This window comes from Phycodurus eques, chromosome 11, assembly GCF_024500275.1.
Source record: "Phycodurus eques isolate BA_2022a chromosome 11, UOR_Pequ_1.1, whole genome shotgun sequence".
Classification (NCBI taxonomy): Eukaryota; Metazoa; Chordata; class Actinopteri; order Syngnathiformes; family Syngnathidae; genus Phycodurus; species Phycodurus eques.
Genome location: NC_084535.1, coordinates 7777081 through 7801777, shown reverse-complemented (window position 1 = coordinate 7801777; position 24697 = coordinate 7777081). Strand labels below are relative to the sequence as shown.

The following is a 24697-nucleotide window of genomic DNA, read 5'->3' as shown; positions in this document are numbered from 1 at the left end:
GAGATATCAGAACCCAAACGAATTACTGAGGTGACCAAATGGGACCCCTTCAACGTTTTGGCTGCGCCTAAAAATTCTGTCCATAAAGTTTATGAACAGAATCAATGACAAAAGGTACCCTTGGCGGAGTCCAACCATTACTGGAAACAATCCGACTTACTGCTGGCAAAGTGGACCAAATTCTGACACCGGTTGTACAGGCACCAAACAGCCCATATAGTGGATCTGGTACCCCATAATCCTGAAGGACTTGGTCGAACACCTTCTTCAAGTCCACAAAGCACATGTAGACTGGTTGGCCAAATTCACATGCACCCTTCATGACCCTGCGGAGGGTGAAGAGCTGGTCCAATGTTCCACGGCAAAGATAGAAACCACACTGCTCCTCCTAATTTGAGATTCGACTTCCCGACAGACCATCCTCTCCAGCACCCCTGAGTTGACCTTCCTAGGAAGGCTGAGGAGTGTGTTTTCCCCTGTAGTTGGAACATACCCTCAGTCCCCCTTATTAAGAAGGGGCACCGCCACCCTGGTCTGCCAATCCAGAGGCACTGTCCCCGATGTCCATGCGATGTTGCATCGGCGTGTTAACCTGGACAGCCCCACAACATCCAGAGCGGCCAGATCTCATCCACCCCTGGGGCCCTGTAACAAAGGAACTTTTTATCCACCTCAGTGACTTCAACTTCGCCTCAGAGTCCCACATTGCTTCTTGGGGCTGTGGACGGGGTTCCATGGGTTCAGGCCTGACCACCAGGTGCTTGTCATTTAGCCCCACCACACGTAATGTGTCCCCTGTAAATCAGGCTGCTGATGATCACAGCTCAATATACCGTATGTAATGTACAATATATGTGCACACATACTGTATACTGTGTGTGTGTGTGTGTGTGTGTGTGTGTGTGTGTGTGTGTGTGCGCAGAGCTATGAGGATGAACGCCGTCTCCGCACAGAGCTGGAGCTGAGGAGCCAGAGACTGACTTTGGAGCTGGCTGACACCAAACAGCACATCCAAGATGGAGACTACCGCCGGGAAAACTACCCCAACATCAAACGGTAACAGATTTTCAATTGCATGTGTCTGTGGAGTGCCTGTCCATCAAGTATGAAGTTAAACAACCAAGTTGATCTTTTGTTAGCTGCCCATTTCTGAAAATGTGTCTGAGCCAGCCATTCCAAATGGTGTTGTGTCTGCAAGATGTACCACAGCCACAGATCCATCCGCATATTAATTGACAACACAGCCTTTTTGATTAATAGTCTTCACAGCTTCAGAAAGGCATAATGTATCCATGCCGTCGCTAAGCTGGCTCTAGTAGCCCTGGCTTCGTCGCAATGCCCTAGCTTCGCCCAATCATGCTATTTTATACTTAGCATTTGCAAGGGACAAAACGTTGTGACAAGTGAATATTAAGTCTGCCGTAATTCTTTATCCTTAGTATATTTTGACCACCAGGGAACTCTTAAATTCTTAAAAAATGCATAATTTCTCCTTTGATGTGCAACTCTCACTGGATCAGTTCGCAGCCGAGTGTGAAGCGGCTGGGATGAGAATCAAGACCTCCAAATCTGAGACCATGGTCCTCGGTCGGAAAAGGGTGGCGTACCCTCTCCAGGTCGGGGATGAGATCCTGACCCAAGTGGAGGAGTTCAAGTATCTTGGGGTCTTGTTCACAAGTGAGGGAAGTATAGAACGGTAGATCGACAGGCGGATCGGTACAGCGTCCGCAGTGATGCGGACTTTGTATCGGTCCGTTGTGGTAAAGAAGCAGCTAAGCCGCTCTCGATTTACCGGTCAATCTACGTTCCTACCTTCACCTATGGTCACGAGCTGTGGGTCATGACCGAAAGAACAAGATCCCGGATATAAGCGGCCGAAATGAGTTTCCTTCGGAGGGTGTCCGGGCTCTCCCTTAGAGATAGGGTGAGAAGCTCTGTCATCCGGGAGGGATCTCAGAGTAGAGCCGCTGCTCCTCCACATCGAGAGGAGCCAGATGAGGTGGCTGGGGCATCTGATTCGGATGCCTGCCGGACGCCTCCCTGGTGAGGTGTTCCGGGCACGACCCACCGGGAGGAGACCCCGGGGACGACCCAGGACACGCTGGAGAGACTACGTCTTTCGGCTGGCCTGGGAACGCCTCAGGATCCCCCGGAAGAGCTGGATTAAGTGGCTGGGGTGAGGGAAGTCTGGGCGTCCCCGCTAAAGTTACTGCCCCCGCGACCCGACCTCGGATAAGCGGTAGAAAATGGATGGATGGATGGATGGATCCTTCTCATGAATGTACAGTAAGTTGATGTGTGTGATGTGTTGTTTGGTAGTGAGCGTGATGTCTTGGAAGCCGAGCTGAAGGAGGTGACGAGAAGATTTGAGACGCTTAACTTGACTCACGCGGCCCTTGGCAGGGAGAGAGAGGCCCTCAGCAAAGAGGTGCGTCATCCAAACCGAACACCCACATATATATATTCTAGTCCAGTGGTACAGAGGCCATGTAATGGAATGACGCGCCACAGGTAGACTCCTCCGTGGTAGTAGTCCTCCTCAGGCCTTGTCTTGGTCAGTCGATGCAAAATCCTCACAGCAACAGCCTCACTTCGGTCATCGCCACCTCGCCCCCTCTCCAAGCAGAAGAGAAGGGGGGGATGGATAAGCGGCAGTAAAACAGGCCAAAATCTAAATGTCAGGGGGTGAGGCAGGGCGAGAGATGACTTGCATCTACTAGTATGAAGTGTGGTTTAATCAAATGTGAGAGTATAGAAATAAATCTCAAGTCGAGATTTAAACATTTAGACTTTATCTTGGAAAAATAAAATTTTATTTTCATAAGATTATCACTTTTTATAATGACAACATCTTTGTTTTCTCGCTAAAATATCATGTTGCCATTGTTTATTTTGTCGAAAATTGGCCACTTTTTCCATTCCTACAGAATTTAGGGGTACACATGGTAGTTCTGTGTAATTGGTATTCAGATTATGAGAGGTCCTTGGGAAAAAATGATCCCCTGTAAGGAATCCCTGGGCCATAAAAGGTTGAGCATTCCTGCTGTAGTCAACTCTAGCATCCATCCCCTGCCACGCCCGCTGTGCTGTTTTTGTCCTACAGATGGCGACGTTGCAGCAGTCAGCGACGCTGCTGCAGAAGGACAAGGAGTACCTGCACAGACAGAACATGGAGCTGAGCATTCGCTGTGCGCATGAGGAAGATCGCCTGGAGCGCCTGCAGGTTGTTACAGTCTCACACATCGGTCGATGCCTTACGTAATCGCCAGGCCACGTCTAACCTACCTGCTCCAGGTGCAACTGGAGGACACCAAGAAGGCCAGGGAGGGCGCCTATGAAAAATATATAGCATCCAGGTTGGCTTCTGTTTTTAGCCACAAATAGTCAGGAAAAGACGTGTAAGGTCTGCCTTTTTACTTTCTTTTTCAGCGATCACTATAAGTCTGAGTATGAACGGAAGTTGAGAGATGAGCTGGAGAACATCCGTCTAAAGACCGGTCAGGAAATCGACAACCTGCAGAGAACATCCAGGGAGATGTACGAGAGAGAGAACAGGTGCAGCATCCGCAATGTCATTTTTTCATTCTCCGGGTTGAAAGTCCAGGTGTCTTAACTGGTCTCTTTCAATGTGTTTTTGTTGGGTAGAAACCTGCGTGAGGCCAGAGACAATGCGGTGCTGGAGAAGGAGCGGGCGTTCGCTGCTGAGAGGGACACGCAGTCGCGATACGACCAGCTTCTGGAACAGTACGTTTGACAACTCCGTACACCTCGATTGCTGAAGTCTTTGATCAATGTACAGGGGCTGCTCGGTTTACTACAGTCTCGGCATAAATTGAAAATGATGCCTTTACTAAAATACCTTTTGTTTTTTTCTGTAACAGAGTGGCATTACTTGAACACTTACGATTGTGGTTGTAATTTGCAGTGGTGTCGAACTACCCAAAGAGGTGTTTCTAATAAATTGTTTCCTTTTTTAGCTACAGCAAAGGGGGAAAATATAATCACATCAGTATCAAGCAGTGCAGTTCTACACTGCCGCAAACTACAAACGTAAATAAACGGGTTGGGTGGGCCAACCATCCCAACCTGTTGAGCCATCCCAACTTTGATCAGCATCAAATTGGGCACCTTCATAAATACCCACCTTCATCTAGATTCATGGACAATTCACAAAAGAATTGAGAGGAAACGCAGCAAATGCCTCCTCTTACAGTACATGGTTACGAAAACAAGAAAATGGATCCTCACTGGAGTGGAAATCTGAAATGAGTATTTACTTAAACAAAGCTACTGTATTTATTTACTTCCCAAAAAAGGTTGCACTTGTGCTGGAGCCTATCCCAGCTCATGCTGTATACAGTATAGTGTACTGTATTGTGTAATATATATATTGTGAAATGTAGGTGTGTCATTGCATAACATAACAGCAAGCTTAGACAATAATGTGCGCTACTGCTCCTATGCTGCAGTTAATGTGCCAAATTGATCTGTTCTTGCAACCTGAGCTTTTGATTCAATCATCCTTCAGACGGTTACCCTTTGTAGACTGGTCTACAAGTTCATCCATTTTCTATAGCACTTGTCTTCCACTGGATTGCGGGTGAGCTGGTGGGGTACGCCCCGGACTGGTTGCCACCTAATCGCAGGGCACAAATGGACGTACAACCATTCAAATTTAAATCTACAGTAATCCTAACATGCATGTTTTCGGCATTGTGATAGGAAATCAAAGTACTTGGAGCAAACACACGCAAGCCACAGGGAGAACGTGCAAACTCCAGAGAGATTTAAACCCAGATCCTCTTACACTGAGGTAGAAGTGTCGACTACTACACACAGTGCTGCCACAAAACTTCTGATCATGGTTGGTGTTGCACATTCTTTGTTCTGAGAGGCACGTTTTTCTACCAAGACTGTCCCATTTAAACAGTACTCAGAATCCACTCATGATGACTTCCACCAGAGATTCCAATCCTAATAACCTGATTGTGAGGCAGACACGTTAACCACTATTCACCATGTCGCCTCACAAGTTCATAGGCGTTTAAAACACATAATTATATTTCACAAAAATGTCCACTAAGTTCACGGTGGTCGATGTCCCACCTTTCGGCAACCCTTAGTGGAAATTGATAAAGCAGTTATTTCTCTAGCAAACAAGCTATGATGAAAAAACAACAACAAGGTAATTAATCATTCTCTGACAGCGTCAGTCAAAACAAAAAGCAGTATCTTTGATACCTCTATTGCATTGTCTCATTGCATCAGGCACGCAAGCATTTCGGGGAAACATCAGCAGGCCCATTACGGTGCTGACGTTAAAACGATAGCGTGAAGGTCACTTCAAGGTTGTGGTTTAAACTTAAGAAACCTTTCAGAGCTATTTGACTGAGGATGATGCTTAGAATTTTCAAAAAGAACTCTAAGCCAGTCGGTGCAGTTTTTTTTCTTTTTATGAGCTGCATCGTTATTTCACATTCTTTTAAAATGTCTAATTATTATTACATAGTGTAATTAGCAAGGCAGCCTTCTTGACTTCCAAAATGAAAATGGGCAGTAAATTACTAAAACAGCAGCTGACATGCATACAGTACCTGATTGAAGCCAGTGTGTTCTGTGTGATATCTGAAACCTATTATTAGTACACGCTGGCACTTTGATTTACCCTTTCTTACGGAAGACAAAGCAGCAAATTCAAAAGCCACACAGAAGTCAATTCAGTGCAGGTGGTGTGTGTGGTTTGGGGGATGTTACGCCTCTTGTTATTGGTCTCTCCTCCAGGGAAGGAATTACTCTCAGTGCAGGTAAAGTGGACACAGCCACATAAGATTTACTGTAAAATGCCCACTAATCTAGTGTTTCCCAAACTTTATTGAGCCAAGGCAGTTATTTCACATTACAAAAATGTCATGGCACACCACCAAAAAAAAAAAAAAACTGTAAATAAAGTGGATACCTGAGGTGGGAGTAAGTCATATATGTGCAAGTCTCAAATCATAACCTTCAAGTCTCAACCAAGTCCCAAGTAATTGGGGGAAAAAATCAAGCTCGTCAAAAGTCAAAGTCAAGTCATAAAACTGGCAACTCGAGTCAACTCGAGTCAAATAACTTGACTCAAGTCACTTGACTCGAGTCCCCCCATCTCTGGTGGATACACAAGTTAATTAGGTCCCCGGTAGCATTTAATTGTTCTGCCTGTCACTACTGTACATTATTGGCATAGACAGATGTTGGATTTATCTCACCAAACATTATAATGAATAAACACAAAAGGAATGAAGACGTTGGTCATTTTACTCATGAGGAGGGTGCATGGGAGATTCAGGTTACAGCCTCTCAACACGCTCTAAACCCTAGCAAATATTTGAGGATAAGCGGTAAAGAAAATCGATGGATGGACATTCTTTTTAGAAAATAATTTTTAGACCAATTTAGACTGCAGCACACATGATGTTGTGATGTGGTTGGGAATCACTGAACTAATCAACCTAATACTGTAGTTTTAAACTGTAATTTCTTTTGAAAAACAAGCATGCTTTTTATTTTTGCCTCACAGTCAAAGGTTATGGGTACGAATGCCAGCTCAGGCCTTTTTGTGTGGCGTGTTCATTTTTCCTCCGTACTTATGTGGGTTTCTTCCGGCTTTATCCCTCATTCCAAAAGGCATGCATATTAAATTTAAAGTATTCCTTTGGTGTGAATGGTTGTTTGTCTCTGTACCTGTGATTGAATGGCCAGTCCTCATGTACCCCGTCTCTCGCTCAACGTCAGTATAGAAAGGCTTCAGCTCACCCACTGTCCTGAATTAGATAAGTGGTAGAAAATTATGTCCAAAGAAATCACATGTATCATGCATACTTTATTTCCATGTGCTGTATGTAGAAAAAGAAATGTGGCCCAGAGTATGTAAACAATTTAAAGTGTGTCCAATATTATTTTTTTTATATATTTGACATGAAATATAATATGTAAAATAGGCTATTAATGACACACGCACTCACACACAGCAGCAGCACCACCAGGGTCCCTGTTTCCAGGGTACTACTGCATGCTTGTCATTTCTCCAGATCCAAACCACCAGCTGTTGGTCTTACTTTCCATGCACACTAACACACAAGCATGCACACACACACTCACTGTCCCTTGCACTCTCTCTTTGACACGATCGCATTCCCACCGCTCATCGCAAGCCAGCAACGACAGATGCTTGCCACAAGCCCTTAACCCCTAACCCCACAAATGCCCCTATTTTTGGGGCAAAGAATAAGGCGGACAAGCTTGAAATGGCGTCAGACGACAGTAGCGTGGGCAGGCCACTTAGCTTCACAGCCATGTTTCATTCGGGTTAAAAACACTGTTTCGAGCCCACAGAATGGCGGAAAATCCGGGATTCTCCACATCGGGTTCCATGCCAAAATCTCATTTGAAGGGATGAAGAAATAACCTGAGACAAGCGAGAACATTCAGATGAAGTCATTGCTTGCATCTCAAGAGCAGGCCGGCATCAATAAAGGAGGACATAAAACGGCGACCATGTGCACTTGTCCGTCACGTCGCACATGCACAGCTCAGCCCAGAGCACTCTATGGATGATGAAATTCTATCAGGTCAGCTGTAATCGAGAGTTATTAATATTGTCTAAAGCAACCTCTGTGGCCTGAGGAAGCAAACACACATCTCTCCAATCTGCCTTCAACTTTTTTTTTTTTAAAGTACAGCGACTTTGTTATTTTTAACTGCAGCATAAAACATACACTACTTACAAAAGTTAAAAGTTAGCGATATTCGGCTTTAGCTTGAACTGCAGATGTCCCAGATGTTCACTGTACTTTTTATACAAATTGCTGTTCTCTGACAAGGGGCTGAATGTCAAAATTCACAACAGGTGTTGAAGCCGTGACTCGTCCATTACATTTCCTGGTTCAATTAAAATTAGTATTTAAAACAGTACTCTTCATTGTGCTGTACACCTAACAACACACAAGAATTGCTGAACAGTACCTCGCCATTATAAGGCTTTAAACAGGATGTTCTCAGAGGGAAGTGGCCACTGAGCTTAGAGTCTTGACAGAGGGTCGTTACCAGATTGAAACAAAGCTACAGAGAGACTGGAAGAGTCAGAGAAAGGCATAGAAGTAGACACCCTTGGAATGTATTGGTCCATTCATGGATCAAGCACCTGTTGTGAATTTTGCCTTTGAGCTCCATGTTACAGAACAGCTCGTTGTGCAAAAAGTATTGAAAATTGTATTCAAAAGTTTAGAGAAGGTCAATTTAAGTTCACCTGTCAAGGTTAAAGTGCATTTTGGGTTCATCTTGAATTTTAACCTGATGCCCCAACATCCCAAACCTTTTGTGTGTAGTGTGTATTGTTTGGCTTTTATTTCTCTAAAGCGCTCAAATCCAAATACATTTCATATAATTTCATTCAATTCATTTATAATGTAGTATGGAAAGAAGCCCTGCATCCACATTTTTGCCTCACAACTTAAATCAATTAGAATTAGATTTGCAAGCAAAATTAACTTTTTGTTTTTTTAAAGCCAGTACAGTAGATTCAAGGCTTTGCGTGCAAGCTTGCAGTTTCACTGGCTACACCACTTTTGACTCAGAATCGTGTCTTCTGAGAAGAATACAAGCTCTCGACATTTCGTTCTCATTAAGTTCCTTGTGCCGGCTGCCAAACGCAATCACAGAACATCAAACGACGCCAAGCATCGCTGTGGGCGCTTCACTTCAGCCTGATGTTCTAAAACTCGCCCGGCCTGTTGGGCGACACTGTACTTGCCAAGTTGTGAATTGAAAAGAGCATCAGATGATTACTTCCCTGACGCTTTTTATAATGAAGATGTTATCCAGTGAGCAACTGGGTTTTATTATGTCCATGAGATTAACAGATCTTTAGTAGTTTGGTATTTTTACAGCTAGTCATTTGCACATTGAAGAGTTTTTGAAATAAGTGGAAGCTGAGTGCTTTTACTGAAGGAAGGGACTCAGAACCCCCCCTTTACACGGCCTTTAAAAGCTTTTTTCGACCTTTTCCTTGGTTGCTGTTGTGTCTAAATGACACTGTTTTGGCAAAAAAATTCTGACAGAATAAGTAAAGAATCAATCTTGTCTTTGTGGGTTTTTATTACAAGGAAAAAAGAAAAATCTTTGCAAAGAGAGGAAAAGGTACAATTCGTAACATGGATTATAGGGAACGGGGTGGGGTGGGTAGTCTACGATTTAGTATCAGAGGACGGAGGATGCCGCTGTATCAGGGAATTAACACATGACACTCACTCCTCCTGCCTTGTTGCGTTGAAAGCAATTGTCGCTGTTCAAATAATTGTGAAATTCTGTCATGCCTTGTCACTGTATGACAATTCACATCCTGCGCTTTTCTGGGTTCTGTGGAAAAGGTGTAAGGCGGTTCAGATGAAACGATTTTGCAATCTCTTTGTAAAAGAGGCTCGAGAGTGCCACAGGGCTCTGGCAACGCACATCACGCCACTGGAAAATGCTATACAGTGGTGCCTTGACTTGGCTAAGTGCCCCAATTTTGGAGTTTTTTGGGGGGGGCTTTGTGTTGCGACCAAAAATTTTACTTGCGAGTGAGCTTCAGACAGCACCGCAGCGAGCTTTACAACATCTGGCCACTACAAGTTCACGTTGTTTACCTTGCAGTGAAATTACAAGTATCTGTTCTGTTTTGTCCTTTCATTTTTTTGTTTTTCTAGCCATGGGACCTAAGAAAGTGAGTGCTGGGAAGAAGTGAATGATGTCCATCTTTGCATTACGATTCAAGGGAAATGAAAGAAATATATTACAAACTGTTTAAACGTTCATTTTATTGTATTATGTTAGTACTCTATTTTTAGCCAGTGCAATACTGTACATGTTACAAAAATGTGTTGGTGTTTTTTTTTGCGGGGGCTGCAACGGATTAATGCCATTTCCATACATTTCAATGAGGAAAGTTGATTTGAGGCTCGAGTGATTTGAGTAAAGTGCATGGTCACGGAACGAATTAAACTTGGAAGTCAAGGTACGAATATACAGGACAGTGTAAAAAGTTTTGTTAATAAGAACCCATTTAAGTTTGGTGAGGGATAGGATATAACGGTGCAGATCCAGGAGTTCAAGTTCACTGTTTGAGTGGAAGCATCCACCTCCCAGATTTATAATGACACCACCCGTCTCTTCATCATTCTGAGTGAACCAGGAAGGAGCCCGCTAATTAACAAACAGATGGGCAAACAGGCATCTGTGCCCAATTGATTGACATCGTAGTTGTTTTTTTAAAACATTTAAAATGCGAGCACTGCTGCATATGAAATGTGCTTCATTTGTAGCAGTACCCACAACCTAACCAGCCATCCAGCAGGGGGGCGAACATAATGTTGAGGCTTCATGAAGGCACCGCGCTCGTGGCCATCTTCAAAATAAAAGCATAAAATGTTATTGATGTAGTAATATGTCAAGCAATTATTTTGAAGTTGGCCCCCTCAGCACATTGGCAGAGAGGCGCCGTGTCAAGGTAAGACACTTAACAATCATTGTAGCGGCTGCCTTCAACTTTTCAGCTGGTCTAACCGCAGTCAAAAAAAAAAAAAAAAACGCCAGAAGGAAATAGAGAGAGAAATCACAACTGTCGAGCTCTTTCCAGTTTGTGACCATGCATGACTGACCAATGGACAATCAGAACAGTGGAGACGTGCAATTCACTATATCGATGGGGATTTTCATATGAAAAGTCGGTGCTTACAGCCTAATGTTATGGTTTCATGCTTTGCTTCCATGTCTTTGCTTCCATTAAGTTGCAATATTTGGTTGTACTTTGTAAAAGCACATTTATTCAGCTCTTAGTAAAGTAGAATTTCTTTGGGTACATGTATTTTTTATTATTATTATCTGTCATTTATTCTTATTTAAAGATCCATTTTGCACTGAAAACTGTTACATATTGTTTGTTGAAACGTAGTGCAATAAAAAATATAAATATTTTTTCCCGAACATGAGGAATAATTTTGATTAATAATTGTGATTACAATATTAATCAAAATAATTGTGATTATTATTTTGGCCATAATCGTGCAGCCCTAGTTACCAGTAATGTGGTAATGCTGATACAATGACAATTGTGCAAATGGTGCAGAGTCCTAAAGAAATTTAGAGCAGTTTGAAGTGACTATTAGTGTGATATTCTGGTACAGTGACAGTTGTGCAAATGGTGCAGATAGTTCTCAAGCACATGGGTGGCCACTATTGGTCAACAACAGATATGCAAATAGTGCAGAGTGATGAGACTACTACAGTGAGTACAAAAATAATGTAGGAGTGTCTCAACAGAAATCTGCAAAATTAGCAGCATATTACAATGGAATTGTAACTCAAATGTTTAAGAAGTTAATGGCAAGAGGGAAGAAGCTGTTGGAATGTCTGCTGGTTTTGGTTTGCATTGTTCGATAGCGCCTAACCTTGCCTTTTTTCGGCAGTCCTTACTGTCCGTTGCAGTCTGAGTTTGTCCTTTTTTGTGGCAGCACCGAACCAGGCTGTGATGGATGAACACAGGACTGATTTAATGACTGCTGTGTAGAAATGCCTCAACAGCTCCTGTGGCAGGCCGTGCTTCTTCAAAAGCCGCAAGAAGTACATCCTCTGCTGGGCCTTTTTGAGGACAGAGTTGATGTTGGTCTCCCACTTCACGTCCTGAGAGACCGTAATTTTCAGAAACTTGAAGGTCTCGACGGTTGACACAGGGCAGTTGGAGAGCGTGAGGGGCAGTTGTGGCGAAGGATGTTTCCTGAAGTCCACGATCATCTCTACAGTCTTGAGCGTGTTCATCTCCAGGTTGTGTTCAAACTGATAACCTTTTTTTTCTGCAAATAGTTGCTCATTTTGAATTTGGTGCCTGGAACATGTTCCCAAAAAGGGCATGTTCACCACTGTGTTGTGAGACATAAATGTTACACTCACAAGAATGGGATTCGAACCCACGCGTGCAAAGCACAATGGATTAGTAATCCATCGCCTTAACCTCTCGGCCACCTCATGGTTAAGTATAGGTTGAAAAGGATTTGCAAATCGGGCATTGTCCGAACTTCATTGGAATTGGGGTTTTTAGACAAGCAACTATTTCCACTTACTTGCAGGTTCACAGTTACATTCACACCTTTGGACAATTTAAAGTCGTCCGTTAACCTAACATGCATGTTTATGGAACGTGAGGGGAAGCTGGAGTACCCGCAGCAAACACACACAAGCATGGGGAGAACATGCAAACCCCACACAGGAATCCTGATATCCGAACCCCGAATCTCAGAACTATGAGGCAGACGTGCTAACACCATTCCACCATGCTGCCCTATGACATTACACTTATACTATTATAAGATTATTATTAGAAAAATGCTTCTATGCTCAAGTGGATCATAAAAAGTCATTTAAGTTCTTCTCCTTCCACTCAACAGGTTTCGCCAGCTGCAGCTCGGCACCGACAGCAGGGTCGCCGAGTTGTCCAACCAGGCAAAGCTGCACTCCTTCGAAGCTGAGCGTGCTCAAATGATGAAGGAGGAGACGGACAAGGCTCTTGCTCAGTGCCAGATCGAGTGTGAGAAACAGTGCAAAAAACTGGAGGTACTCCCCAAAAAGTTGAAGAATCCCCAGAGTGGATACAACAGAGCTAAAAACAATTTGCTTAAATTCAATAATACAAAGAAGCTAAGAATGTGACTGCTATAATGTTAACGTGACACAGATGAGCAGCACTATGATTTTTGTCTGAAAGTTATTCTTCCGGCAGCACGGTGGACGACTGGTTACAGCGTCTGCCTCACAGTTCTGAGGACCTGGGTTCAATCCCCGGCTCCGCCTGTGTGGAGTTTGCATGTTCTCCCCGTGCCTGCGTGGGTTTTCTCTGGGCACTCCGGTTTCCTCCCACATCCCAAAAACATGCATGGTAGGTTAATTGACGACTCTAAATTGCCCCGAGGTGTGACTGTGAGAGCGAATGGTTGTTTGTTTGTATGTGCCCTGCGATTGTCTGGCAACCAGTTCAGGGTGTACCCCGCCTCCTGCCCAGTGATAGCTGGGATAGGCTCCAGCACGCCCGCGACCCTAGTGAGGAGAAGCGGCTCAGAAAATGGATGGATGGATGAAGTTATTCTTCCTCATACATCGTTGCTTTGTTTTTCTGCCTGGCTGTCAGCAACACTTTGTCATTAGGCAAAATTCTTTCAACACTTTCACAGCAGTAGTCATCAGACGGCCCTCCTCGATTGCTACATTCGTTCCTTTGCCTTACGCAGCTGCCTCCAAGCGGTTCTCAGGAAAAACTAATTAGGAAGAGAGGGAAAAGAACATCTTTCAACATGTTATTGCTGCTTATTAGCATTGGTGGTTTTACCTTTTTTTATATAAAATGTGCTGTTCTTAAACAAACCGTACAAAAAGTACAGGTAATTAATCGGGGGGAATTCTGGTTGCTCTGAAACTTTATTTTCATTTTTTTTATTGCGTTGCATCATCATCTCAATAAATTGGAATATCATGGCTGACATTTTTTTTCAGTACTTCAATAACTACAAAGCAAAATTTAGCTTCTCAACAAATTTTAATATTACATAACCAACAAGCAAAAATATGTTTGATAGCTAAATTAGGTAGGAATTGGCCTTCTGAAAAGTATTTTCCTGTGATTTACTGTTTAACTATTGAGAAGTGAAATAAATGAACTTTTCTATGATCCATCCATTTTCTACACCGCTTATCCTCACCTGGGAGGAAACCGGAGTAAACCCACGCAGGCACGGGGAGAACATACAAACTCCACACAGGGGAGGCCGGATTTGAACCCGGGTCCTCAGAACTGTGAGGCAGATGTGCTAACCAGTCGACCATTGTGCCGCCCTTTTCTATGATAATGTAATTTATTGAGATGCACCTGTATGCTATAAAACTGGTAAAAGTGTCAGAAGTATACCATTTTAGTGCACCATGTTTGCGGGTGGTGTATCTCTTTTATACAGTTTATTACTAAACTTAAATCAGTATGTGGTAAAACTAAATTAACATTTCTAATACCATATATGTTTTTGTGTCAAATGTGTACCACTCTCAGTGCAACTTTTCTGACATGTTTGTGGATGGTGTGTGTACAATTTACGTCAAAACGTAAATGTGGTAAAGACGAAATTAACATTTATAATGGAGATCTGTTTCATCATTGTTTCCACCTCTGTGGTAGGTCCTCACACAGGAGTTTTACAGGCTACAGACGTCATCGGAGAAGCGCACTGCTGAGCTTCATGCGCAGAATGCCGAGCAGGCATCCCGGTTGGAGACGTATGAAAAACTCGAGCAGGAGCTGGACCAGGTCACCATGCAGGCTGCTGAAAGTGAGTCTGTAGTCTGAGTAGGTTACATTAATGGTGGAAAAGGTTTTCAAATGATTTATCTTGGTCTACTTGTTTTATATCCCAAAAAAATGGCATTTGAACAAGGGTGTGTACACTTTTTATATCTACTATATGTTAAACCTTTCTGACGAGCTTGTGTTCGTTTTGGTGTCTGTCCAGTTGAGAATGAGGAGGAAGCAGAGAGGATCCTCTTCTCGTACGGCTATGGAGCCAACGTTCCCACCACAGCCAGAAGGAGACTTCAGCAGAGGTACAGACCCTGAGGCACACCGCACACTGCTGGGAATAGCCACACAAAGAAAACAGTGGTACACACAATAACACATTGCGTATTGTTACTACAGCGAAACCGCTTCTCCTCCTCCTTGTTGAGACTGTTTTTTTACTTGGAATAAATGACACCAACAAAAATATAGTTTCATGCTTCATGCTTTCAGGCCTGTGACTTGCTAAGGTCTTCGCATAACATCACATCAATTTTTGTGATACTTATATGCTGTACTGTATTTTTCACCCCCAAAGTTTGGTCTGATTTCGTCCCCTCAATTTATATATTTTTTACTTTGATTTGCATGCAAAAAATTGAGATACAAGCACTGGATGGTGGCAGTGAGCTCAACTCACTTCACAACAAGCAGCAGATAGGGAACAATTCTTCAAAAAAAGGCTTCAAGCTGTTTAATGTCACTCCCAGTTAAAGTTTACTGTCAAACTAAATATAGAATAAAGAGAATTAACAACAACAACCACATAGCTTTTCCTTAGAAATATCGTCTTAGCTTAATGCTAACAAACAATGGAAAACGCCATAGACAGGCTAACGAATAGCATCTAGGGGGTGTTGTGACGCTTTAAGCAATGGTAATGTAGGCAGACAATATAACAATAGTCTCAGGCATATGTTATCTGCGGAAAATGACTAATATTACTGCAGCTTACTGAGTCACTCATAGTAGTTGTGAAACTCTTCTTCGTTTGTGTCTGCATGACTATATTATACTGCCCCCCATTGGCCAAATCGTGCACAACAGAAGCAGCCTGAATGAATTAATCATGATGCACAAACTTTTTGACTCTTTACATTCCAATTATTATATTACTGTATGTGCGCTATGAGTGCTATTATCCTTATTGGGGGGGGAAAAACATTACATTTTTGTTGTTTTTTTGGAGAGGCAAGAGTCTTATCTCAAGGCACTGCTGTAGTTTAAAATAAAACATTTTTCATGATGGAAGTTCTTACATAAAACATGTTAGTCCAGTGAGTCCAAAGCCGCACACGTTATGCTTGAATCCTTTGAAGTATGAGGTTTTACCTTTTATTATGTAAAACTCACAATAACTCAATAACATTGCAGTCAGTACAAATCAAATATGAAGCCTTGTGTCGTCCTAGCAACTCGCGCCAGCTTGCATCATCCTGAAAACAGCTACACTCACAGACATTCACGTTTGTATTTATTTTACAGTCATTTCTCACTGAAAAGCTCACTTTATAAAAGCAGAGTGATTTGCTCCTTTGTGTGTCGACCGTGTGAAGAAGTGCTTCCTCAACTATACTCGTGTTTGCAGTGGCATTAGACCTCCCCGGGTGGATGACAGCCTTCATACCAGCACAAATTCCTCCTGCTTTTTCTCTTCTCGTTGCCAAATGTCGACGTTTCGCCGTGTGATATACAGCCATCATCTGCACACAGGCCCCCACCTCCCTGCTTCCTCCTGCAGTCAACTACTACTCACTGTGTTGTGACTTGTATTGCATGTGTGTGTCCTGTATGTGTTTTTATAGTCCGTGTGCACTTTTTGATAGTCAAAACAAGCTAAAAACCTCATATTGATCTCATCTGTCATGGTTACGTAACCCATGAGGGAAATATTGAAGTAACACTAGTGGTAACTTGCAGTGTTTTGGAATTTTCTCCTCACTCTTTGTGCTTGTGTATGTGTGTGTGCAGTGTTCACCTGGCCCGCAGGGTGCTGCAGCTGGAGAGGCAGAACACATCACTGAGGAGAGACTTGGAGAGGCACCAGACCCAAACAGGCCAAATATCTGAGGAGGTAAACACCAAGCGACGCACCTCGGTGTTCGCTATTATGCGTTGTGTGTTTGTTTTTAACTTATACGCCTTCATGTCTCCACCTGCATCATGCACATCCATAACATTGTCTTCCATCCTCCACCTGGACAACACGGATATTCCCCGGTTTTACGAGAGTCTGAATGATTTACCACGAAGTGTTTTGATGGCATGACAGTTATCACACAGCCGTGCACACCGCCTCCTCGCTCATCACCACACCTTCATGCCATCGCACAGGCCAGCCACTGGTGGTTCAGTGACGGTTGGTCTCGCACACTGTAATCGGTCATCTAACAATTGGCTCTATATCCTCTCACGAAAATGCCAGGTTTTTGTTGGGGCAAACACAACAGCTTAGGCAACAAAGTGTGACAAGCCAGAGTCGTAGTGTCTGTCTGTCACACTTGTTGACTCAATGGGAAAGCAGGGTCACAAACCGTGACGGCCGCGTTCTTATCCTCTCGGCACCTCTGCACACCAATCACAGGCTTACTTTGTGTTGTGTTTCTGTGCATGTGCAACTTTAATTCGGGGTGTGTGCAAGCTCACGTCTACTGCTCGTGCGCCAATTCAAAAGTCATCGTAAGGCATAAAAAATGCCAGATCGACGGTGCAGGTGTCCAGTTAGTTTCACTTTTTTGTCCTTTTATCGTGTTTATTTTTATTTTTTTAACTTTTCGAGTCGTACGAGAGTTGAGATGGTTGAGAGCAAAAAGGTGGGGCCCCACTTGAAGCTAAATAAACCAGCCATTCACCTGTCAGCTAAGACTGAATGGCATTCATCAGAAATACCTTAGGATTCATTGAGTATGAAAGGGGAGCATGAAAAATTAGTTTCTCTTCGCAGAAAAGCCAAGGGTGTTAACCACTTCATCACCCACACAGACGCCCTGACTAACTTTACTATTGTCCTCAACCTCCCACCCACTTCGGCACGGCCTCCTACCCGCTTTTGCTCGGTCTCTCATGGGCTGTAAAAATGGTTTAATGTGTGACAAGCCGACTTTATCTGTTTCCCCCCCAGATTTTAGACCAGATAGCAGCTGAGCACAACCAAGGGCACTCTAACACTGGTTTTGCCTCTGCATTTGTCGCGTCTCCATTTCATGCATTTTGGCCTCCGAGTCAACTACTGTATTATATCACAAGGCAGCTACAAATATATTGGGTCCATTATTGACAATATACTTCATTTTAACCTTAATATAGAGATGATGTGCAAGAAGGGCCAGCAACGTTTGTAAACTGCAAGTGTTACAATTCCATGTGAACAAAACGCTCATTGTTCAAGTATTATATTGAGTCTGTTTGAACTTTTTCTGTGATTTGTTGTTTGGACCATACCAGCATAAAGGCCAGACATTGCCTTGGTAAAATACTAAAGATGTGCAGTAAAATCACAGGAATACAGCAAAGTGCACTGTCGGATCTGTACAGTAGGCAGGTTGGGAGGAAGGCCAAAACCATCTTTTCTGACATCACGCATTCCCTTTAAATGCAGTTTCCGATTTTGCGTTCCGGCTCCAGGTAAAGATTGCCCCATTTCAGGAGCAATAGGTTCAGAAACGTCTTCATCCCCATTACTACTGTATACCTCTTTTAAATGCATGGAAGGGGAGAAGTAAGAGCAGGACTCACTTGTTTGAACACTAATTGTATTTTATATATGTATTTTTAATGGTTTAATCTCCTATTGGGCTACTAATAAATATACACCCCTGCTTCCGATTGTGTATTATTGTATTCCTTACCCCCATGTCCCTCTTCTTATGTACTTTACTGTTTTATTTTGTTTGTTTTTGCTGTCTTGCTGCAGAACCAATTGCCGTCCAAGGACAAATAGAGAAATAAAGTTAAGGCTTGTACCCACCTTAACCGATATTATCAAGAGACAGTCTTTGTAGGTTTGACAGAAGCGAGCATGCCTCCATCAACAACAGTATGTAAATGTACATATTAGAAAGGAAGAAAGGCCAAATATGGACTCTATCCATTCTCACTCGCATCCTTTTCTTAGTCTTCAGTTAATCTTAAGCAGGTCCACCCATACCGATAATCAGGTCAGATTTAAGGATCCCACCCATCTCGGGTCATCTTGGGTCCTCTCCGTTACATCAAACAATAAGAGCAGTAAGCACACACTTGCTGATTTTTTTTCCTCTTTATGTATTGGTTCTCTTACATTTCGAAAATCGGTAAAGATGTTAAATTTCAGCATATGTGTACCCCACTTAACATACATGTTTTTCGACTGTGATACGAAGGAAAAGTAACCATGATCATGATGTTGCTTCATCTAGTTGGACCTATATATAAAATAATGCATCAATGGAGAATTCAGTCCAGAGCCCTTCACTCACAACCTCCATTGATTCCAGTTCCCTCCCCCCAAAAAACAAAATCTGTCCCAGGACAAGGGCAATTTAGGGAAGGGGGATTCCTAACCACTAGGCCGTGGCCCAGAATTATGCAGCGCTTGGCAGAATGTGAAGCAAAACATGGGAATCCACTCCAAAATGTTCACCTTATCAATCACTTTAAAGGGCCTTGTGTAATATTTATATGAGACCCCTTGTATTAAAGCTGAGTCCAAACTTTAACCATGTTGTTTTTCCACATCCACTGTGCTCGTTAACAGAGGCAAAGTTCCAAGTGGACAGCACACGAAACAACTGTTGCGCAGCTCGAGCAGAACAATTGCAATTGTGATATCCTGTGAGTGACCTTCTTGGTTTTCTGTGCATCGTACAGTTGTTAGTGGCCAACCAGCTGCTGGAGCAGACGCAGCAGCCTTACAGCTACCTGATCGAGACGGTGAGACAAAAGGACGCACAGATCAACAGCCTGAAGCAACGAGTCACTTCACTTGAAGACGATGTCACGTACGCGCTCACTCTCTCTCTCTCTCTCTCTCTCTCTCTCTCTCTCTCTCTCTCTCTCTCTCTTCTCTCTCTCTCTCTCTCATACACACCCATACACTCACACAACGTCCACCGTATATTGAAACAACACCTTTAATTTGAGGCCATTACCCTAATTTAATTTGCTCCACTGTAAATGACTGATTGGCAGTTCTCCATCTCTCCCAGTCCTTGGGTGATTTAGCTCTTCTTTTTCTTTCTCCATGGCTCTCCATGGCTTTGGCGCCTTTATTATTCCATGTTTGTGTTTTTATGGGGGTGAGAACAACACAATATACAATTATGATGGAAAAAGACTTCGAACACATTTATGTCAGTAAATCCAAGGGCAGTACAGTAAGTGGTTGGCACATCTGCCTCACAGTTGAGAGGTTCCAAGGTTCGAAACTCAGAAAACCAGTCAATATCCGCTGTGACCACCATTTGCCTCACGCAGTGAAACACATTTATTGCACAGGTGTGCCTGAGGCTGCCCACAATAAAGTACCACTCTATGATGTAAGGTTTTACCATATTGGAGAAACTTGAGGGGTTCAGAAAAGCCAGTCAGTATCTGATTTGTCTCACGCAGTGCAACACAGCTCCTTTGGAGGGTTGATTAGTTGCGTCATTGATCCACCACCATCCCCTCATTTTCCAGCAACACCAATACAGTAAAACTGCACATTTTAGAGTGGCCTTTTATTGTGGGCAGCCTAAGGCACACCTGTGGAACAGTCATGCTGTCTAATCAGTGTCTCAATATGCCACAACTATGAGGTGGCTGGATTATCTGTGCAAAGAAGTGCTCACTAACATTGATTTAGACATTTTTGTGAACAATATTGGAGAGAAATAGGCCTTGTGTGTACATAGACAATGTTTTAGATCTTGGACTTCAGCACACGAAAACAAAAGTGTTGGGTTTCGATTTTTATTCCATTTTCTGTGCCGCTTCTCCTCACTAGGGTCGCGGGCAGTGCTGGAGCCTATCCCAGCTATCATCGGGCAGGAGGCGGGGTACACCCCGAAATGGTTGCCAGCCAATTGCAGGGCACATACAAACAAACAACCAGTCGCACTCACAGTCACAGTCACAGTCATGCCTACGGGCAATTTAGAGTCTCCAATTCTTGCATGTTTTTGGTATGTGGGAGGAAACCGGAGTGCCCGGAGAAAACCCACGCAGGCACGGGGAGAACATGCAAACTCCACACAGGCGGGGCCGGGGATTGAACCCCGGTGCTCAGAACTGTGAGGCTGACGCTCTAACCAGCCGTCCACCGTTCCGCCCTATTTTTATTCAGTATATAAAAATGTGATTCTCTTTAATTAATTGCCTTACTGGCAGCACGGCAACCCAGTAACGCAAGTCTGCCTCAAAGCACTTCACCGTGTCGTCTTTAAATGTAATATAAGCAATGTAAACCTAACAGGAAGTATGAAATACAGCTTTTGGGAGCCCCTGAGACTCCACTACCCACAAGTAGCTTCAGGTCATGTGACGGGGCGGAGAGGAAGTCAGTATTTAGCACGCCAGTTCGCTATTCATTGTGAATCGTGGAATGTCACATGGCTTTGTTACAGTGGCATCATTTGTTTTTTAATGCTCTACTTTTATTTAGCCTACATGTGGCTGCTAGCACCAACGCTGACTTCCCAACTCTGGAATCAGTTTTGTGCTGAGATTAACACACATGTTCAACAGTTGTCTGTGAGGCTGGCGAGCAGCTATTGTCACGTTTGATATTTATGCAGGGTTATAGCCCATTCATGTCTTCCTTTCCTCAATCATACCTGTCATTAAGGACGGTGACGCAGTTTATTACCACACGTTTTCTGCACTGATAATAATCAGACTCCACCCCGATACAAAAGAAATCTCATTCAGTTGAAGTGAATGTCCCACTATTGTTTTGAGTCACTCTTAGTCATCAGTAAACCGTCTGACTCATTTCATAAGTTGAGCTCAATTGAACTTTGTGATGTTCACATCCGATCTCTTGCACTCCGTGTGTGTCACCAGTTCTCTGAGGAAAGAGCGGACGGCTCTGTTGCAAGTGAAGAACAACATGGCTGCCGATCTGGAACGGCTCCTCAACCATCGGGAGGTATATGTGATGACAACCCTTCTGTATGGGAAATTACAGTACAATGAACCCTCGGTATTCTTAAGGGTTTGGGACAAAGACCTACCGCGAAGAGCAAAAATGTGTGAACTATACTGTAGACGTCCCCACTGAAAATGTTTATAATTGCCTATATTAATAGTTTAAACTGTAAATATACATATACATAATATATATAACTATGATCCACAAAACATGTTATTATAATTTCAAACTAACCTTATTTTACATTACCCTTAAAAATAAATGCCTTAGATGATTTGATTTTGGAACAAAATGGAATGGAATGGTGCCCTTTTTTCAACCCATACCAATTACTACTTTCCTATTAGCCATTTAATTATATTTTTTATGTCCCAGTTTATGTGTATCCGCTTGGTTTTTCGTACAGTTGAAAATGGTCCAAACACCAAACACACCCACCTGCTCGCGTCACCGCTTTTTTATTTAAAAAAATAATAATATTTGTTCAGTACTCGCCACTTCTCAATATTATTAAAAGTAACGACTATATAAAATTTTGGTACAAAAGAACACATGATTTGCTTACGCGGACCACGTAAAAGGATATGACGGGCCAGATCTGGCCCCCGGGCCTTGAGTCTGACACCTGTGGTTTACCATATTAAATGTTTTCCCCCTCGCTGTGTTTATCCGACGGATGTTGTCGGGATTCGCTCACACAGCCGAAAAGTTTCACATGTGCATAGAAGGTCTCAAACCAAGAAAGCAATGATTGAGCCAGTTGTGCCTGTTTGCCTCTTTTCAGTGCGCAAGAGTCGCTTTTTAAACAAACATTCAGGCTTTTCACACCAGGCGAGTTCTCTCACCGTGTTGCAACAATTCCTTTAAGAGTATGTGTGTTTGTGTGTGCGTGCGCGCGCACGTGAAAACAGGTCCCCCCCTTCTCCCCATCGCTTGCTGTTTGCTGTATTAAGTATGTGCCCTGTCATAGACAGCTGTTCCTCTCCGCCTGCCTGTTTGAGATGCCACTGCAGCGTGTGTGTGTGTATGTGTGTGCACACGTTGTTGCGTGTGTGTGACATGCCAGGGCTCATGTCCTCAGGGGTGATAAATAGAACAGCGAAATGGTCCAGAGTCCTTTCCTCTGCCCCACTCCCTTAGCCCACCCTGCAAGACCCTTGAAGCTCGTTGAGCCCTGTGGCCGCCTTTAAGAGCTTGTCCTAGACCAGTGATTCCCAACCATGTTAGTCTGCCATGAGAGATGATCAGGTGTGCCGGAGGAAATTGTCCAATTTTCATTAAATGGTCATAAAATATTTTACCACAAAAAAATAATATTTGTTCATCTATCTACAGTATGTCAGTGCCGAATAATGGCAGAATAATTAAATGCTCTTTTACTACATGGCAGAAGGTACAGTTAGCCTGTGTATCCACCTGTTGCCATTCATACAACAGATGAATAGCTTTGTGTTTGGCAAAATAGGCCCAGATTTCACACTGAGATAGTAAATTTGTGAGTAGATTGAGAGATCATCGTTTCAGTATGATCCTCTCGTTTATTGCAGCAGATACATTTCAGACCCACCTGCGAGTCTATATAAAAAGAAGTTTTAAATAGTTTTACCTCTCCAGCACGCTTCAAACATACTGTAGTAAAACACACTCAAACTAATTAAAACAAATTTTTTAAGTATTCCTTCACACCTGTTCCCAATCTTTCTCGCACAGTTCTCCAAATAAGAGGCAAAGCGTGCTTGCTTTAACCAGTTTGTCACTCCCAGTTGAAATTTATTGTAAAATTGACACATGAAACAAAAGACAATTAAACATTGTATATTTAACACCAAAATGTTCAACCAAACCATATAATTTAGTCTAATAAAAACTCCACTATCTTAATGCTAACATTTAATTAGCATCGAGGTTACAGTAATTACAAACCTTCAAACAACTGCTAACTTAACAACCGTGGAGAAACAACATATACAAACAGAGCATATAACAATGCTCACCGGCATATTTTCTCTCTGCTTTGTGGAAACAACAAATATTACTGGAAGTTAGTTGGGCACCTTCTCTGCCTCTTCTTCTTGCTGTTAATTGTACTACATCTCTCCCAGTAGAGCTCAGCGCTTCCGGGCATGTTGCAGCACAACATACTACACTGAAAGTGTAGAACTCTAAATTCAGACTTGACTATTCACTATAAAAACCACTAAAACAAACACTGTACATACTGTACGTTTTGGGACATTTTTGTTTGGTTGTGTGCCATGAGATTTTTCCAATGTAAAATATGTGCCTTGGCTTAATAAAGCTTGGGATACAATGTTCTAGACAAATAGTTATGATACATAAGCCACATAATAGAGTCTAACACATCCCTCCATTCGATCCCGCAGGAGTTAGCCATGATGAAGCAGGTCCTGATCAGCATGCGCTCCCAACAGGAAAACGTTCTAAGCCCCTTGGAGGCGAACAAAGCCGACCCAAGGACCTCCCGCTCAGACAAGTGGCGCTCCAAGCAGGACAGCGGGCCCACCGAGGACGAGTCTCCCGGCAAACCTAAACCCACCGTGTTCGTAAGTGTCAGACGGGGCCAATGCCCATGCGTGAGTCATACTCCTCAACCTGAGACAAGGGAAACGCGCTACGTTGGCAGGGAAGTAGAAGAAAGGGAGAAAAAAACAAAAAAAATGGGGTTTGACAGTTGGGTTTCATTTGAGCAACAGTTAAGAGACAAAGTGTCACAAAGGGGAATAGTGATATTCTCCTGATCCCTCCTGTTATATAAGTGGAGATGAAGCATTTATCACATATTCCTTTATGTTTGTGTTCATTTGGGGTGAGTTTAGGTGTGTGTGTGTGTGTATATGACATACAGGTGCATCTGAATACATCAGAATATTGTACAAAATTGTATTTATTTCAGTAGCTAAAGTCAAGAAGTAAAACTCATTAATGTATACAGATTCATGAAATGCACACACAAAATACTTTTCAGAAGGCCAATTCCTATCCATTTCTATTAAAAATTCATTTTTATAGTTTCCTTATTCATTTTCTATCTAGAGAGAGTGACTGGTTTTGTTTTTTTAAATAAGATCATCAAAATTATTAAAGATGAAAATCTGTATAATACTATATGAATTTTCCCTTTTTGAATTGAACAACTGAAATTAAAACGCATTTTCTGCAATATTGTAAAATATTGAGGT

General features: G+C 42.9%; 1 protein-coding gene and 1 non-coding gene across 2 annotated transcripts in view; one reads left to right on the top strand and one right to left on the bottom strand.

The window, feature by feature from the left end:
* pibf1 (progesterone immunomodulatory binding factor 1) overlaps positions 1-24697 on the top strand; it is a 30045-nt gene that overhangs the window by 4782 nt on the left and 566 nt on the right. The window contains exons 5-17 of the mRNA XM_061689504.1: positions 923-1056; positions 2320-2428; positions 3104-3223; positions 3295-3356; positions 3430-3555; positions 3646-3744; positions 12456-12621; positions 14231-14381; positions 14562-14652; positions 16358-16460; positions 19235-19365; positions 21410-21494; positions 23882-24061. Coding sequence (XP_061545488.1) covers positions 923-1056; positions 2320-2428; positions 3104-3223; positions 3295-3356; positions 3430-3555; positions 3646-3744; positions 12456-12621; positions 14231-14381; positions 14562-14652; positions 16358-16460; positions 19235-19365; positions 21410-21494; positions 23882-24061 — 1557 coding nt within the window. The remainder of the gene's footprint in view (positions 1-922; positions 1057-2319; positions 2429-3103; positions 3224-3294; positions 3357-3429; positions 3556-3645; positions 3745-12455; positions 12622-14230; positions 14382-14561; positions 14653-16357; positions 16461-19234; positions 19366-21409; positions 21495-23881; positions 24062-24697) is intronic.
* trnas-acu (transfer RNA serine (anticodon ACU)) lies at positions 11958-12039 on the bottom strand. Its single transcript has one exon. It is a non-coding gene; the product is annotated as a tRNA-Ser (tRNA).